This window comes from Anomalospiza imberbis, chromosome 3 (genome assembly GCF_031753505.1).
Source record: "Anomalospiza imberbis isolate Cuckoo-Finch-1a 21T00152 chromosome 3, ASM3175350v1, whole genome shotgun sequence".
Taxonomy (NCBI): Eukaryota; Metazoa; Chordata; class Aves; order Passeriformes; family Viduidae; genus Anomalospiza; species Anomalospiza imberbis.
This window is the reverse complement of record NC_089683.1, coordinates 107,620,106-107,635,349: the sequence shown is the minus strand read 5'-3', so window position 1 is coordinate 107,635,349 and position 15,244 is coordinate 107,620,106. Positions and strand designations below refer to the sequence as shown.

The 15,244-nt window shown below is 35.6% G+C and overlaps 1 protein-coding gene across 6 annotated transcripts in view; it reads left to right on the top strand.

The window, feature by feature from the left end:
* KIF16B (kinesin family member 16B) overlaps positions 1–15,244 on the top strand; it is a 147,796-nt gene that overhangs the window by 75,655 nt on the left and 56,897 nt on the right. For 3 of the 6 annotated variants that reach the window (XR_010997831.1, XM_068186316.1, XM_068186319.1), the window contains 6 exons: positions 2,037–2,069; positions 2,403–2,456; positions 3,794–5,149; positions 9,338–9,496; positions 10,366–10,471; positions 10,991–11,041. Coding sequence is in view for 3 of the 6 variants with exons in the window: in XM_068186316.1 (XP_068042417.1) it covers positions 2,037–2,069; positions 2,403–2,456; positions 3,794–5,149; positions 9,338–9,496; positions 10,366–10,471; positions 10,991–11,041 (1,759 nt within the window). In the remaining 3 variants the exon portion in view is untranslated. Of the gene's footprint in view, positions 1–2,036; positions 2,070–2,402; positions 2,457–3,793; positions 5,150–9,337; positions 9,497–9,859; positions 10,007–10,365; positions 10,472–10,990; positions 11,042–12,066; positions 12,339–15,244 lie in introns of those variants that run through there. The other 3 variants (XR_010997832.1, XR_010997833.1, XM_068186317.1) reach the window with 3 other exon arrangements.

The following is a 15,244-nucleotide window of genomic DNA, read 5'->3' as shown; positions in this document are numbered from 1 at the left end:
TTTGGGGAAAAACCATTTTCACTGCAGAAAGAACCAGATTTGCACAATTCACTCCTTTTTCCTGAACAACTTTTTGGACACCTCCAGCTTCATTTCAGTCTAAGGTAAAACTGTCATAACACCACTGTTAAAGGTTTTAGGGACAATTCTTCAAGGAGAAGATCACAGAATTTTTAATCACCGATCTGTTTTTGTACCAGACTGATTGCTGTGATGGTTCATTTTATTTGTATTAGATCTCATTTAAAAGTTACTTACCATTTTTACGCTTATAAAAATATCTCTGCCAACTTATGTGTTTTATAGGACAGTCAAAACTCCCAAAGGTTTTGCTCTGGGTTTTGCATGTTATGTTAGCTGACCTAACATTTTCTTTCATTGTGGCTTAACAAAGCATGGGAATACAGTCAAATTGCTCTTTGCCAACTGTCTAAGGAAAGATGGTCTACATCAAATAGTGCCCAAAGGAAACCTGCATTTTCACAAGCCAGAGCTATATTCTCCAGGGTCTATATTATTTTTGACTGAAATAATTACATTTTATCAGCCAAGCCCTAGGTAAGAAGTGATAGCTAAAAGCTCTGAATTACAGATAGCAGATCACAGCCAAAGGGAGAAATTTTGTGGTATAGCTTTAACAAAAAAAAAGGGGGAAGGAAAACCCAAAGCACCTGTTAACCCCTGGATTAAGTTTTTGCTTCCTAAGTTTAAGCCCCCAAGATTGCTGCTTGTTCCCTTTCAGCACTCTGTGGATTTTGCATCCACTTTGTGGATTTCTCCAGCATTGCTGCTCCAGCAACTGTGATCAAATTAAAAATACTAAATTATTGTCATCTATCCTTGTGCTGTAAAGTGCCCACCTTAGTTTAATGCAAATGTGATGGGACTCTTGGTGAGACAGTTACATGAAAGCTTGAATGCCTGGATCTGAGTATAAAAATCTACATTGGCTAATCACTTAGGGATTGTAGAAGACATTTTTTGAAATGAATTTGTGAGAAATAGGGGAAAATGAAATACAGAATTTGTAAAAGTAGTCATTCTCCCTTATTGCAGCCATTAGAAAGATGCTTCTTGAACATGGAGGAATCACGGTTTTTTACAATAGCTTTATAAATTTTTGATTATTAGTGTAATATTTGCATATTTCCAAGGGCAATTTCTTTTTGTTGTATGCATTTCTATGACTTTAAAAAGAAATACTAAAGAGTCCTTATTTTTAAATACCTATCTATATAATTGTGGTGACGATGTCTTAAGCTGCAGTTTATCAAAAACTTGAAGTTAACTTGTGGTGCAGTCTTGCATTTTTTTCAGTATTTGTGGACTGTATCACTAACCTGCATATCCTTATGCTGTAACAATCCTGAAATAACTGAATGTGTATGTATTTGGTTGAGTATTTTAATCTATATATAGGTTCTTTCTGCTTTTTTAGTATTTGTTATTAAAAATTTACTTAAATAAAAGATAAATCTTTCAAATGAAATGAAAAAAAATACTTGTGTACACTTGTAGTGAAAGCTGATATAAAACAATTACATAAACTACTCTCCCATGCTTATTCAGAACCTTGTCAAACTAAATGCATTAAAATCTCAACGTGTTTTAAATGAATGGGTTTGAATGTGTTCTGTGCTTGAATATGCTGTTAGGGGTTTTTCAACCCCCACTGATTACATCCTAGGAATGTTTGCGATTTTTTTATTTTTCTTGGAAGGAAATGGCAGAACTATTAGCACTCACTGCTGTAGTTTTGCAGCCCTTTCCCTTCTCAGAAATGGATAAGTTAATAAACCATAAGATGAAGAGAATTACTTTAGCTGTCAGTGGAATTTGAAAAATGTTTAGAAAGAATAATTATTTGAATTCTTCTTCTGAGATGTAATATGATAAATGTTATATGAATCTAACCAATTTAACCTCCAATAAAACAAAGTGCTGTTGATTTTAAAGTATTCTGTACTGATAATGTGTTTTTTCTATCAATTCCTTTCTCAACTGATTGCTCTGTTTCCCCCTGCCTCCCATGGCAGTCTTTTCCCTGTAAAAGGACCGATTTGTCTAAGGTAGAGAAATTACATTTCTGTGTATAGATTGCCATGTCTGCATGTAGTTAACTTACAGAGGCTATGCTAATCATTATATGTCTTGCTTCACTTTACTTTTTGAATACCTTTTCCCCAGAAATTAATTTTTTTCTATTTATACTCATGTCAGCATGATACATAATTTGTAACCTTAATGAGGGAACTTGTTCATTTTCTGTTCTTGTAAGAAGTAGTCTTACAAAACTTAATTTGTATAATTATCATCTAAACAGAAAATTGCATCATGTCTTCCTATTTTTGTGATACTCAGAAAACAACCTTTTTGCTGTATTCTTTATTTTTTTAAATCAGGCTAGAATTCGAGAGACAGCAACGAGAGGAGCTTGAAAAATTAGAAAGTAAAAGGTAACATTGTTCTTTGTGGTATTTATGTGTGTAAGTTTGTCTATATATACAAGTTATAAACTCTTTTGCATCATGAATTTGGAATCACAGTGTTATTCAGCAAGCAGACAATCCTGAATAGCTGAATTGGAGCTAACTGATTTAGCAAAGAAAATCTGGACAGATTGTACGGATACAATATATTACCCTTGCTCTTTATTTTCATGGTTTTACTTTAAAAGATGGCAAATTACTTTCTTAATTCTTATCTCTTTTTTTATGGTTTATTTGTCTTTGGATTGAAGTGTGATAGGAGAAACTCACGTGTTATATTCTGCTTTTCTCATATCTAACTGTGGTGTGGAATGGGCATACTAATCATGCTTTTCAGAACATTATGTGCAAGTTGGTTTGAAATCCAAAAGAAAGCATAGTTATTAGCTGGCAAACCGAGTTGATTGTTTTGGCTCATCATACCTGCTAAGACTATGGAAGTGATAGCTGTGCCTTGTTACAGATCTCAACATGGATTAGATTAAAAAGCTGAAAACCTTTCTGCCTTCTCAGCTTTAGATGGTGTGCTCCATTTTGACAGAGCTCTTTATGCAGTTGGACTAAGTGAAGTAAACTCAGAAAAATCCTGAAGCTCTGAAGCACTGAAAGATACTATTCAGCAACTAATGCAACACAGGATCATTGATACTTTTTTTTTTTTTAATGTTGGTGGAATTTGAATTCACTGTGCAGAAATTGATTTGCTTTAATTCTTTAATTCTTCTGACTTCTGGCAAAATAACCAGTTGACTTGCAGATTGTCTTTACTTGTATTATGGGGATAATGGTAACCCCTAAGTAAGAGAGATTACACAGAACATAATAATTTGTCAAATCTTATAATCCTGTTTATCAGTAATTCAGTTTGAAATACCTAAGTGAAAACATTGCTTTAATTCATCTATTGGCTTAAATTTGTGAGGCAGATTGCTAATCAAGTTCTTCTATACAAGTTTTTGTGCATGAGAATATATGTATGTAAAAAAAAATACATATTTACTCTGCACTGTGTGCAGGGATATGTTCTATTAATATTTTTATTTGATTTGACAGAACCAATACAGTCTAATTTTTAATAACACAAGTGCTATATAACATGTCTTCATATAACTTTATATATCCACAGCTTTTTATACTGACACAGACTTTATGAATCTCTTTTTGATTTGTCTCATGCATTGAGTCATTTCCAAGCAATGAAGAATCTTAACCTGTAGCATAACAAAACTATTAAAAAAATGATTATATGTAGTCAAAAATCTTAGTCCAAACCTTTTTAACTTCATGTAAATGTTTTACTGTAGGAAACAAATAGAAGAGATGGAAGAAAAACAAAAATCTGACAAAGCAGAACTTGTAAGAATGCAGCAAGAAGTAGAGTCACAGCGCAAAGAGACAGAAATAGTTCAGCTGCAAATAAGAAAACAGGAGGAGAGTCTGAAACGAAGAAGTGTTCACATTGAAAGCAGGTTAAAGGATTTGCTGGCTGAAAGAGAAAAATTTGAAGAGGAGAGATTGCGGGAACAACAGGAGATAGAGCTTCAAAAGAAAAAGCATCAGGAAGAAATTTTTGCCCGGGTCAAAGAGGAGTTGCAACGACTACAAGAACTTAATCATAATGAAAAAGTAGAGAAAATGCAGATTTTTCGTGAACTAGAAAAACTGAAAAAGGAAAAAGATGAGCAGTACTTTAAGCTGGAATCAGAAAAAAAGCGACTTGAAGAACAGGAAAGAGAACAGGTGATGCTGGTGGCTCACCTAGAGGAACAGCTCCGAGAGAAGCAGGTCATGATAGAGCTCCTGAAGAGAGGGGATGTCCAAAGACTAGAAGAAGAGAGAAGAAGTCTTGAAGAGATCAGAGAATCTTTTTTGAAAGTCAAGGAAGCCCGATCTGAAGGTGATGAAAACCATGAAGAATTAGAAAAAGCACAGCATGATTTTGTAGAGTTTAAAAGAAAACAGCTGGAACAGCTCGCTGTTTTGGAAAAAGATTTAATTCAACAAATGGATCACCTAGAAAAGGAAATAGCAGATGAAAAAAGAGCTCTGGAAAACTTAAAATTTGCTCATGAAGAACATTTAAATCTCAAGAGAGATGATGAGAACTTTATGGATGCTATACTCAAGGCTGAAGAAGTTGACAAGATAAAGCCAGTGGAATACAGACTCCAATCTAAAATACGCCAGCTTGAGTACCTGAAGAGTAATCATTTGCCAGCTCTGCTGGAGGAAAAACAAAGAGCTTCTGAAGTCCTTGACAGGGGCTGGTTAGGGTTAGATAATACTCTCTATCAAATAGAGAAAGAAATAGAAGAAAAAGAAGAGCAGCTTGCCCAGTATAGGGCTAGCACAAATCAGCTGCAGCAGCTACAAGAAACCTTTGAATTTGCAGCCAATGTAGCCCGGCAGGAAGGAAAGGTTCGGAAAAAGGAAAAAGAAATCCTTGAATCAAGGGAAAAGCAGCAGAGAGAGGCACTGGAGCAAGCAGTTGCTAAGTTAGAAAGGAGGCATTCTGCTTTGCAGCGTCGTTCCACCATAGACTTTGAAATTGAAGAGCAGAAACAGAAGCTGGCAACCTTGAACAACAGCTGTGGCGAACAGGCAGGGCTGCAGGCAAGTCTGGAAGCTGAACAGAAAGCTCTTGAGCAAGACCGAGAACGGTGAGTGCTGCAGTACCTTCCATTTTTCAGAACCTGTCCACAAAAGAGGAATAATCTTATACCTAGGATGTTGAGAGCACAACTTGTTCAGTGTCCCAGTACTTGAGTTTCTTCATGAGTTTCAAGTAGTTTACCCAAAATTGAACCTCTACTGCTTTTTAAAGGATTTTTGCTCAATTACTAAGTTCTGGTATGTTTGGATACCTATCCCATTCTCAGCAGGATATTATTTGCATTAGCCATCACATTACTTAAATTGTTTTACCTATGTAGAAAGCTCAGACATCCTTATGCTCTTCCCTTACAGCAAAAGCACCATCTAACAACTTTTTTCTCTAAAATTATTTCTGTATAACATTTTATTTTATTTATTAGTAACAAGTTAGATGTTTGTTCAAGATTTGGAGACTTTTACAGTTACCAAGTGTCCCTCTCAACTGGTGATATACTGAACCCTTCTGGTATTAAAAGTAAATTGGGTTAAATGTTTAATTTTTTATATTGCCCTGGTTTCAAGGCTAAATAAAAATAAGCTATATCCATGTAAAATTTGATGTTGCTTTTTAAGCTTATTGGAAAATATACAGAGGCTTTAATACTGCCCAGTGTGGTGGCAATCCCTTTTAGGCACAGAAGCAATGTCATCAGTTATACTCAAGATATCTTGCATAACATTTAGTCTAAATATGGGAGGCTCAGAGAAAAGTCAGTCAGGTAGGGAAGGATCTTTCTCTGTGGAATAAGAGGAAGAAATCTTTTGGGGTTTTTTTGACCTGAGCAGAAATTCACTAAGATTAATGTGTTCGATCCCTGCAGTATGAAAAAAGTGCAGAATTGCCATTTTTAAATGTGCTACCTGATTTGCTTATACTGGAGCTTTAAAACCTGTGACTGTCAGTGAAAAAATGGTGGTTTTTTTTCTGGGGTAGCATTTGTCATCTGTTTTTCAAATATTTCACTAATTTATCTGAATATTTTTTCATAAGCCCTTCAAACAGATGTGGAAAAAACACCTAAAAGAAGAAACTTGCCTTTTGAAGGCAGATTGAAGAGCTCTTCTGTATTCCATTCCTTTTAAACCATTATCAGAAGAGATGCTTTATATAGACTGTGTAGAGGTCACTTTTTCAACATTTATAGCTACATTGTTTGGCTTTTAGTTATGCATTTTCAATACTGATTCATCATTTGGTGTATATTGCCATTATTTTCCATAATTGTCGTGAACATAAAGTCTCATTTTCTACACCAAGCATCTCACTTGACTAAAGTGAGCTATAAACAACTGGAGGTTCCACAAAAATAGGGTTGTGTGATAAGTGAAAAAATATGTTGTCAGCCAGAAAACTGAGGTTTGGAGAAGACACAAAAGAAGTAAAAAGATGGTTTTTTTTCTCTTTCTTTTTCTTGTTTTTTTTTCTTGTTTACTTCAAAATCTAAGTAAAACTTTGATGTCTTTCAGTGAATAGCCCATGGGCCTGAATAATTCAATTCAGTATATTTTTGTGAATGTTGAAGCAAGAAAAATATCTAAAGATACATGAGAATATGTTAAACATTTCAGGCTACTTACTGCTCTTGTGTTTGAGTTTACATTTCACAGTAAATGATGCCATAGTAAGCATATGAATTATATATGTTTCTTATTGTTTATCTAGAGCCCATTATGTAATGATGCTCTGGTTCAGATCAGTTAACTATCTGAAAATGTTTAACTGAAATGATCATTTTAAGTGCTATACAAGTATAAGTTCATCATAACGATATACAATGTTTTTTTTTGTTTAAATCATATGGAAGCTCAAAATTCTTTAACCTACAGGTGTCTTGGTTTGAGATAATTTAAAGGAGAATGCTCTGGAATGAGTTATCTCTTTTAAGAGTTCCAACAATCCCTTTCCACCAATAAGAAATTAATACTAATAGCAGAAAGTGCAAAAGCATTAGTTTATGAAGGAAAAGAATGCCAATAGGCAGGGGGGAAAAAAGTAAATAACTGCTGGATATCGAACTGCTAGACCTTCCCACGCCACTGAAACAGAAGACAGACCCGAAATACCCAAAATTCGTGTTCTGACTGGGGCCTGTTGGGACAGCTTCAGGCTTTGCAAGGTGCGGTGACAAGGTGGTGTCAGATCCACCTGGGGAAGGCAGGAGCCTCACGGAGCAGCTCCAGCAGCAGGTGAAGAGCTTCCCCACGGTAAGGCACAGCAGAGCAGGCATGGCAGCTGGACTGAAGCCACTAAATGTGTCCTCTCCAAGGCTTGGCGTTGGTTAGCAGCAGCTTGGGCTGGAGTGGGCAGCTCCGCTTCACTTCTGTCGCCGGGATGCCCCCTGGTTTTCGGACAAGCGGCTGCAGAATTTTTTCTCAAGGCGGCTCAAACATTGCTACTGCAGTTTCTCTGATCCGAGAAAAAAAACAAACCACAAAGAAAAGAAAAGGCTTTGCCTAAGCAGAGACCAAGCAGTCAGCAACGCAAATACCATGCTGTGAAAAGCTGTGAAAAAACTTAGGTGGGGAACTTTTTAAAATGCCTGCACTCCCAATTCCACAAGACACTCAAGGTCTGCCGCTTCAGGATCTTAAGGACACGGTAACAGTTTTTGGCCACAGATAATTATGGTATTTGATATCATTGTGAATCACACCACAACAAGAGGGATTACTCCCAGAATGATAATTTGAGATTAACTTTAACTGGGATATATACACAAATTTTGGCTTTTCTGGCAGAGGTTTGGGGCACTAGAATGAACATAAAGCCACAAAAAATGTACATAAACTTTAGAGCCATCTTTGAGGCAAGTGGCAGGGCACAGTTCCATGTACTCACTGGTGGATGCATCACAAGGCTGACTAAGTTTGTAGCTAAATAAGTAATATCTTGTCATTGTAGGATGTTTACAAACCAAGAGCTGAGCTTTGTTCCTTTAATGTAAATCTGATTTTTGTAGTTAAATTGATTTTCCATGGATGCAAACACTTTCCTATATACATCAGCCATCTTTCATCCAGTTACCCTCAGGACAGAAGATTGTTTTGCTGCTAATCAAAAGAAATAGATGGTTTCTGGCAGTGCTGCAAAAAGCACTCTAAAAGTGAAGTAACGATTCAGCCTAAGCCTTAGCATTCATCATCTCTCTAATTTTCTCACTTAACCCCCAGGATGGAATATAGAACTGCATTTCAGTTTAGATATATACAATTGTACCAGAAGTGGTAGAATCCCAGGTTTGCATAGTTTCTCCTGTTTTAGCAAGAACTTACTTACTTTTATTATTTGATTTCTAAGTAACCTCTAGAAAAACAATTACTTTTGGAGACAAAAATTGTAATGAAAATGGGGAAGATTATTACTGTGTTACTAATCTAATCTCAGCTACTTTACAAGTGAAAAGGGTGTTCTAAAGATTACTTTGTTGTAATATGATGAATATTGCAATAAGTGCTTCTTATTTCATACAAAATGCCTCAGGCATTTTTAGTCAGAAACACAGTACCCAATTTTACATGTTGTATTCTGTGCATAAATCTGGGTGGAACTGAATTTATTTGTTAAAGAAAGAAAGGAGGTTTCAAAAGATGATTTCTTTGCTGTATATATACAATAAGAACTATATGTCTATTGTGTTAGTGAATTTTCAAAAACATATATACAGATGGAACAACTGGAAAATGTACATGTTTAGTACACAATTTAAAAATTTTCTTATAGAGACGTTTTGCCACATCAATGTTTTAGGTTTTCTTTGGGGCTTTTTTTGTATTAGTGCTGCATTTTGTGTTTTTCATTTTTTACCCCTTCATTCCTTCGTTTACTTTCACACTGGAAGATAATATCTGAGGTCATTGATCGAGTTCTGTAAAAATGAGAATTTATTCATGTGATTCTAATAGGTTAGGTCTTAGTAGTTAATATTTAATGTACAGATTTAGGTACCTCTTGCTATGGAAGATATTGAAGTTGTTTTATTTGACTTAATACTACTCTTGGAATGTTGTTTTAAGCTGTCTTTATTTTCCAGTTTAAATGTGTTTAAAGAACAATTATGATTTTTAAACCTTCATAAATATTAGTATCTGCAATCTTACATACATGTATACCAGTGTAGGCACATTGCTTCCCATCAGACCTATTCAAATCAACTCTAAACCAAAGCAAATTACGTGTTACAATATCTTTATAGCCTGGACCATGAAATTCAGCAGCTGAAGCAAAAAATATATGAGGGTGATGGAGCTCAGAAAGGAAACCATGGAATATTAGACGAGAGACTGTCCAATAGCACTTCCCCTGCCAGCCCAACAAAGGCACAGACACCTGCTGCCCCACTGGTTGATGATAGGTAGGTAATCTGCATTCCTGAAATGGAATGCAAACAATAGCTTTAGAAAATAAGTATTTTGAAAGACCATTCTGCCAGGGTTGAATTTGATTTAAATACTGTGACTGTACTGGAAGACTGGTCTGGAAATAAAATTGATGTTCTGCTGTAAATAGCCAATAGCCTCAGCTGTTGCTCCTGTGCAGTTTGTTTTAGAATACAGGGTTGGGAAACTGTAGGTTGAAAGGTATTTAAATTGGTTTTGAATTTACAGTTACTTATCTGTATGGTTTTGCTTCATATATGCTTGTCTATATGGTTTTGCTTCATATATGCTTATGGCAACAAAGTAAATTTAATTGTCTTAAACTTTTTTTTTAATAGGACAGCTGCCTGGCATCACTAAAATCTTTAATCTCCCTGGTTACACTTACACATGGCAGTTGTTAGTATTAGCTCTTGGAACATTCCTCCTGTTTGAAGACCAAACCTTTTCTAGTCCAAGTTGCTGATATCACAGCAGCAGTGAAGGCAAACTGTTAAGTTACTAAAGATGCAACCCCAGCCTTCTTTCTTCTTCATCACTTGTGCCCTCACTGCCTCTTGCGTGTAGAGCTGCAGTCATAGCAGTGGTTGGCCCTGTGGTCCAGTAATTTGTTTAATTAATAACAATTTTTTACCTTTACCTGTTAGATGAACACTCGTTCAAAAGTCAGTGTTCCTTCCTTAAGGAGGGATAAAATGGGTCTAACATTAAGCCTGCCAGTTAAGAGCTGTGCAGTACTTAGGGTTAAAAGCATTTCAAAGAGCCTTTTAGTCTGTCTTGATTTTTATGTGAAAATACACTATTTTTCCCTATACACAAACACACACTTTTCTTTATCTTAAAGGATAAATGCCTTTATTGAACAAGAAGTGCAAAGAAGGCTCCAGAATATTCACCATAAAGCTGAGGATAATCATGTTAGTGCGTCCTGGTCTACAGAAAGTTTTAAGGTGAGCAGAAATGGGTGGGAGATTTGACCTTCAATGGATCATGTCTAACCATTGATTTAGTTTTGTCATTCAGTAATTTCCATGTTTTCCCGTGTTTACTTACTCTTAATTTACCAAAATTAAAAAAAAAATAAACAGTAAATGAGGTATGGTATAAGTTTTTAAATTTTAATAATATATTTATTTCCAGTGGTGTTTTTGTGTTGTATTCTGGGTTTTTTTTGGCAGGAAAGAGTGTGTAAATGACAGTAAGAAGTTTGAAAATAAAATCTTCATTTTATGTCAGAAAAGATTTAACTGATGAAAATTAAGGTTCATACTTACAAACAAATGCCTATTCAAGAACTGGTAACCTAATTGATCCAAAGAGTGGGTTGATTGACTTCTAAGCCAGTTGTTTAATAAATATTGATTGTTATTTTTGTCTATTTTAATGTCTCTTCCTCTAATACTTTTAAATGAACTTATACAAGAAAGGCACTTTTAAATAACCTCCTGTAACTTTTTTTTTGTGCTTAGGATAATGAGAGGCATAACAACAGCACTGTTCAGCGCAAGTTGAAGTATGAGGTAGGTCATAATTTGTCAGAATGAAATGGTTGTCTTAAATTATGGCATGCCCTGTAATTAAATTTCATAATGTTTAGCTGCATAATTAGAATTTTGAATTCACAGCAAGATTAATGGCTAACAGAGGTGGTGGTGCATTTTACCAGCTGGAATCAAAGTGATTTTGTTTCAGATTGTACCTAGCTTTTCCTCATTTGAAAGGTGTGGTGTTAGGGTGGATCTTTCTTCATTGTTTTGCCATGATTCTGAATTTGGAACAGTATTCCTTTCATTATTTTTAGAGGAGAAAAGTGTTTAATGAGCATTTAATTAAATTTAATTTAAATTAAATTCATTTAATTCAATGATTGTCTGAATTCAGAATACACGTAGCATTTTTGACTCGCAGTGAACTGCTGTAAGGGTGTCTATACGGCAGCAAGAAGAACCAGGCAGGCTGTGTGTGTCCTGAAGGATTCGTACATGTATTTATGTATTTTTAAACTGAGGCTTAGACCCCTCCCACCTTATTTAATAGTCTAACTGCTGCTTGTAACACAGTTATTGTCTTGGCGAGTAAATCCTAGGAACCTTCATGGATTTAAACTGTAACAATGGGAGGGCTGCAACACCTCAAATTTGTACTTCTTTGACTTTTACACGGCTGTTTTTCAGCTGTGTTGGACTTTTTGCACTCTGTTGGCTAGTATGGGATTACTTTTTTTGTGCATGTGTGGGGAAAAAAATTGAGGGCTTATGAGTTTCTGCATTGCCTGTTGACTTCCCTGGGGGTTTTGAGTAAAGCATATATAAACCAAGTGAAATGGATACTGTACAAAGAAAAAGCAGGTGTGGGTTGAAAAGATCAACTGTTCCTTAATCAGATCTCAATCACCGCTCTTGGGTTTTTGAGAGAGAGAGAGTGATTGTACCGATTTTAAATGATTGTATAAATCTAATCAAAATCAATCCTCAGTTAAAGAAATGTTTTGGTCAGAAGATTTTACAAAGAGATTTTTATTTTCTTCTTTTGGAATTTTTAATAGAAAAGTCAACAGTGGCAGCCACACTGTGGCTTACCATTTCTGTCTAAAGATGGCAATTGTGCTTCAGAGTTGTGTGGAGAAAATGCAGGAGTAAGAGACCATAAGAGACAGAAGGCATATACAGAGATGCTGGATTTATTTTCCAGTTCTGGAAGACATTCTTCCCCTTGTACATCAAAGAAGGCATTTCAGAAATAAGGCATAACTTAACTCAGAGCAGGAGAGCTTTGCATGTCATTGTGGCATTAGAAGTAGTGTAATTCACTCTAAAGGTACTAATACTTTAAAGAGTAAGAATGTTCTGTATCAGAATGCTTAATCTACTTCTTTACATAGTTCTGACTTTAATAACGTGGCTTATTCACTCCACAAGGTTGAAAATTTCAATCATTTTGATGATAAAATAATTACTTCTCCAGATTGTGACAGCTCAAGAACTGAATCTGATTGTTCCCACTTGAAACAGATGTCTTCTGCAGGATCCTTAATGGGTGCTAATGAGCAAACTGGCTTTAGCATATTGTGCCTTCTCTTTTCTCGGTCTAATGTACATTCTGGAACAAAAACTTATAAAGATAACAGCCCATTAAAGACAGTGCCGCTGATAGTTGAAGACCAATCTAGTAATTCTCAGCTTCCAAAACACAATGCCTCTGATTTGGTTTCTTCTAAGTCAATAGCTTCTTTTTTTGATGCAAGACCAGAACACGCTTCCATTTTGGGATATTTTTTCAGTCAGCTTTCCTACTTTTACAAAGATACTAGTAGTCAGCTGGCCAGCAGTGCAGTGGTTTCTAAACAAATTAAGGAGTTAGGAAGTTTGTGTGATGCAAGTGAGATATGTGCCCAAGCAATATAATTAATAAAAAATCTGCCATTTATAAGAAACTTGCAAGTAAATGTGTTCCTCAAGTCAGACATGAATCAAGACATATCCCACACTAGTGATGGTGCTAAAGCTCATACTGAAAACGTCGTTCAGCCCGAATCCTCCGTGCAAGAGGCTCTCAGAATGTGCATAAGCATGGAGATCTCTGATGCCTTTGTGAGAAAATCCCCTGAAGAGTTCGCATGCCATTGGAAAACAGTTTAGTGTTAAGACAGAGCTGGAAAACAGTTTAGTGTTAAGACAGAACTTTGTGCATTTTTCTGATGTATTTTTGAAACTTCAGGCCTATTCTCTGGAAAAGGTACTGGAATTTTTCATCTGTGCTTTACTTCAGATTTCTGTTAGGGTTTAGGAGTTGAAAGATGTTTGTTGGCAGTTGCAGAAAACCAGACCCAGGACCTGCTTGCTTGCTTTTGTGTGGTTCCATTCTTTATGTTGTTGTTTTGTCAGCTGAACAAGGCGCCTGCCAGAGTTCCTTGGCAGTATTTCATGAGGTTCCTATCAGCACTATAAAGGAGATTCAAGTTGGCTTTGCTGGATGGAATATTCAACTTCTGTGTTCTGCTGAAGATGGTTTACTCACAATATTTATCTATAACAAACACTTCACTCAAAGAATTTGCAGTGACATAATGAGAAGTTTGATTATTACAGTTTGATTGTTTGGGTGATGATGTTTATTTAAATCACCAGCTCTTCAAAGACGATTTGATGCAGATTTCACTGGACTGGACTTCAGATGTAAATTAATTAGTTTTTTCAAATGGAGTACAATTGCCCTGTAAATTTCAAACTGAGTTAGCTGACCTGGTTTACTTACTCTATGAAACTATGGGAAGTATTAAACCTTAATTAGGTGACATTCATGTACTGCTGTCTACATCAGACTGTGCTAAGTGGACTGTGTATAGGAATCTTGTTCTTACAACTACTCTTTTAGGTCTCTTAAAGGAAAATAGTATCTTTTTTTCTGCACCTCACATTTTGGATTCTTCATGCCAGCAATCACAATTTGACAGCCTTTGGTTGTACAGTTTGAATGATATCCATTGTGCAGTTTTGCCAAAGAGAAGTGCACAAAAATTGAGCTTGTGTTTTCTAAAAGGAACAAGGTTGGACCTGATTCAGGAATTGTTTTTTCTAAATACGGTTAAAAAGAAATAAATACTCAGCTCACAGTCATCCCATCAGTTCTTCAAAGTAGTTTGCATATCCCTTTAGAAATCTGGAAATTAACATTCAGTTCAAGTGAAGAAGCCATTTGGCTAATTATGCATTTGCTTAAGTATTGAAATCCAAATAAGTTTAGATACATTCAAAATAAAAGGCTAATAAATATTGATAAAATCCTTCCCCTCCCCTTTTTTTTTTTTGTCTATAGAGAAGAGGGACCTTTAAGCCCTAAGGGAATACCACAGACTGTGTAAACACATCTAAGCAATAATAATTATTAATTGAACGCTTGCATTTTGTATATCTCTGATATGCTGTACATACAATTCCTTGGGAGAGGAAATTAAATGCTTATATGGTAGGTGGATGAAAACTATAATTACAGCTCTATCTTATGATTTCCATTTTGGCTGTGTTTTCTAGCTCCTTCCATATACTATCTATCTTCATTAATGTCTTCTCTATTCCTCCTTGATTGTCTTTTCCTTAATCTATTTGATAATCTTTGTTTTTCATGCTCCTCATTTACTTCATGCCCTTGATCTCAATATTTCAAAACATCTGCAGATTTTTTTCATCTTACTTTCACTGTATGCTCTTAATACTACAGATACTTACAGCTTTTATACGTGTAATTATTGACAATTCTCTTCTTCTCCAGAGTTTTACATGTAAGGTTTATTGCACTTTCATATCAAAATTTGTCACAAGTGCAAAAGGAATTGTGCTTTAAATACCATTTCAGCCTTTGGTGATGCTACTGTGGCAAGATAGATGTTTTGGGGTCTACCATCTGTGTGCACATTTCTCATGCTCCAACTAGGTAGTTGACAACTGGGGACACTGCCTGACAGATGGAGTGAGTTTAACTCTAAGGTTCTGTCCATGTAATGTTCTTGGTCTTACTTTCATCATTCTCTGCTTGCTTACTGCTGGGGTTGTTGATGCTGTGAGATTGCCTTTTTACAGTCTTTTTATTACTACATCCCAAGAAAAAATGGAGCTGTTGGACATTAATGGAATATTTCCATTAGTTGAGGCTTTCCTTTAGCTTAGGATGAGGCATATTTTACCAGTTACCCCTGTCAGATGTTCAAATAATAAATAAGCTGTTAT